Below are 1,251 nucleotides of genomic sequence, written 5' to 3' on the forward strand. Positions count from 1 at the left end.
AGAAAGAGAGAGAGAGAGAGAGAGAGAGAGAGAGAGAGAGAGAGAGAGAGAGAGAGAGAGAGAAAGAAAGAGAGAAAGAAAGAAAGAAAAAAAGAAAGAAAGAAAGAAAGAAAGAAAGAAAGAAAGAAAGAAAGAAAGAAAGAAAGAAAGAAAGAAAGAAAGAAAGAAAGAAAGAAAGAAAAAAAAAAAAGTTAGTTTAGGCTTTCCAGAGTCACTACAGGAGGGTATGATACTGTGAAGCCAGTACAAAGAGATTTAAAGACACCTCCTTTCCCAGCTTCTTTTCAAGGGAGTGGTTTATTTTTATCCTGCCCTAACCCCTATAGCCACCAGAACCTTCCCATTTTGTCCAGAACCTAGGCCAGCATTCCAGGGTCCAGAGGGTACCCTCGGTCTTCCCCAGTTAATGGTGGAGTTGGTGGATATGGCCCTGGGATCCTGACTAGAATGATGGAGGCAACAGAACACACCCAATGCCCCATTATGGGCTGGACAAATCCAGGAGTCTAGTGTATGCCTTCTTCTCTTGAAGGCTCCATGGGGGTATCTAACCACTCTCAGAAAAGAGTGGATGTAGCCAAGGGCAGACCTGGGCCATTCCAGCCCTTTGTCCTTCAAGACTGGTCTTTCTATTCCTCGGATGCTCTCTTCAAGGAAAAATATGGTCCACACTCTCCTCTAGTGGCCTATATGTGTAGGACAGGCTCAGAGAGGTCCACTGACCTCTGCCCAAAACCCCACAGTAGAGCACAGGCCTTTTTTATCTCCCTGTCTAAGCCCCTGTGTGTCTCCAGGTCAAGGATCAGGATAGGGAAGGGAAGGCTATATGCCTGCACACCCTTGCCCCAGGCTTACCGTGGGACTGATGGGCAGAGGTTGGTCCAGGCTGGAGGCGCTGCTCGGGGAACTGTCCCACCTGCTGGGTGAGGCTGGGGTGGCCATGCAGCTGGGCTCCTGGGCTGGGTCCAGTGGGACTCTTGGCCCCACGGGAAGGTTCATCCTGAGGTAAGGTGGTCCTTTCTTGAGCACACAGAGACGTCAAGAGCACAGAGCACTCAGGATGTTAGCTGTGCCCAGCCTCCCAGCTTTCCTCCATACTCAGCACTCCTGTCTGGTTAGCCAGCCTCCTGCTCCTGCGACCAGCATGGACCCAGCTTGGGGCTGGTGACTGATCTGTGTCCAATGAAGCACAAAGGAAAAGAGAGTGTCACGGTTGTGGTGACTCAGAGCCACAGGTTCTGTTTCCACCTT

At 50.3% G+C, this 1,251-nt stretch overlaps 1 protein-coding gene across 2 annotated transcripts in view; it reads right to left on the reverse strand.

Moving 5' to 3' along the window:
* OPN4 (opsin 4) overlaps nt 1-999 on the reverse strand; it is a 10,626-nt gene extending 9,627 nt beyond the window's left edge. For both annotated transcript variants that reach the window (XM_006915451.1, XM_006915450.1), the window contains exon 1: nt 856-999. In XM_006915451.1, the coding sequence (XP_006915513.1) occupies nt 856-999 (144 nt within the window). The remainder of the gene's footprint in view (nt 1-855) is intronic.
* Nucleotides 1,000-1,251: the final 252 nt, after the last annotated feature.

This window comes from Pteropus alecto, unplaced genomic scaffold, assembly GCF_000325575.1.
Source record: "Pteropus alecto unplaced genomic scaffold, ASM32557v1 scaffold155, whole genome shotgun sequence".
NCBI classification, from domain to species: Eukaryota; Metazoa; Chordata; class Mammalia; order Chiroptera; family Pteropodidae; genus Pteropus; species Pteropus alecto.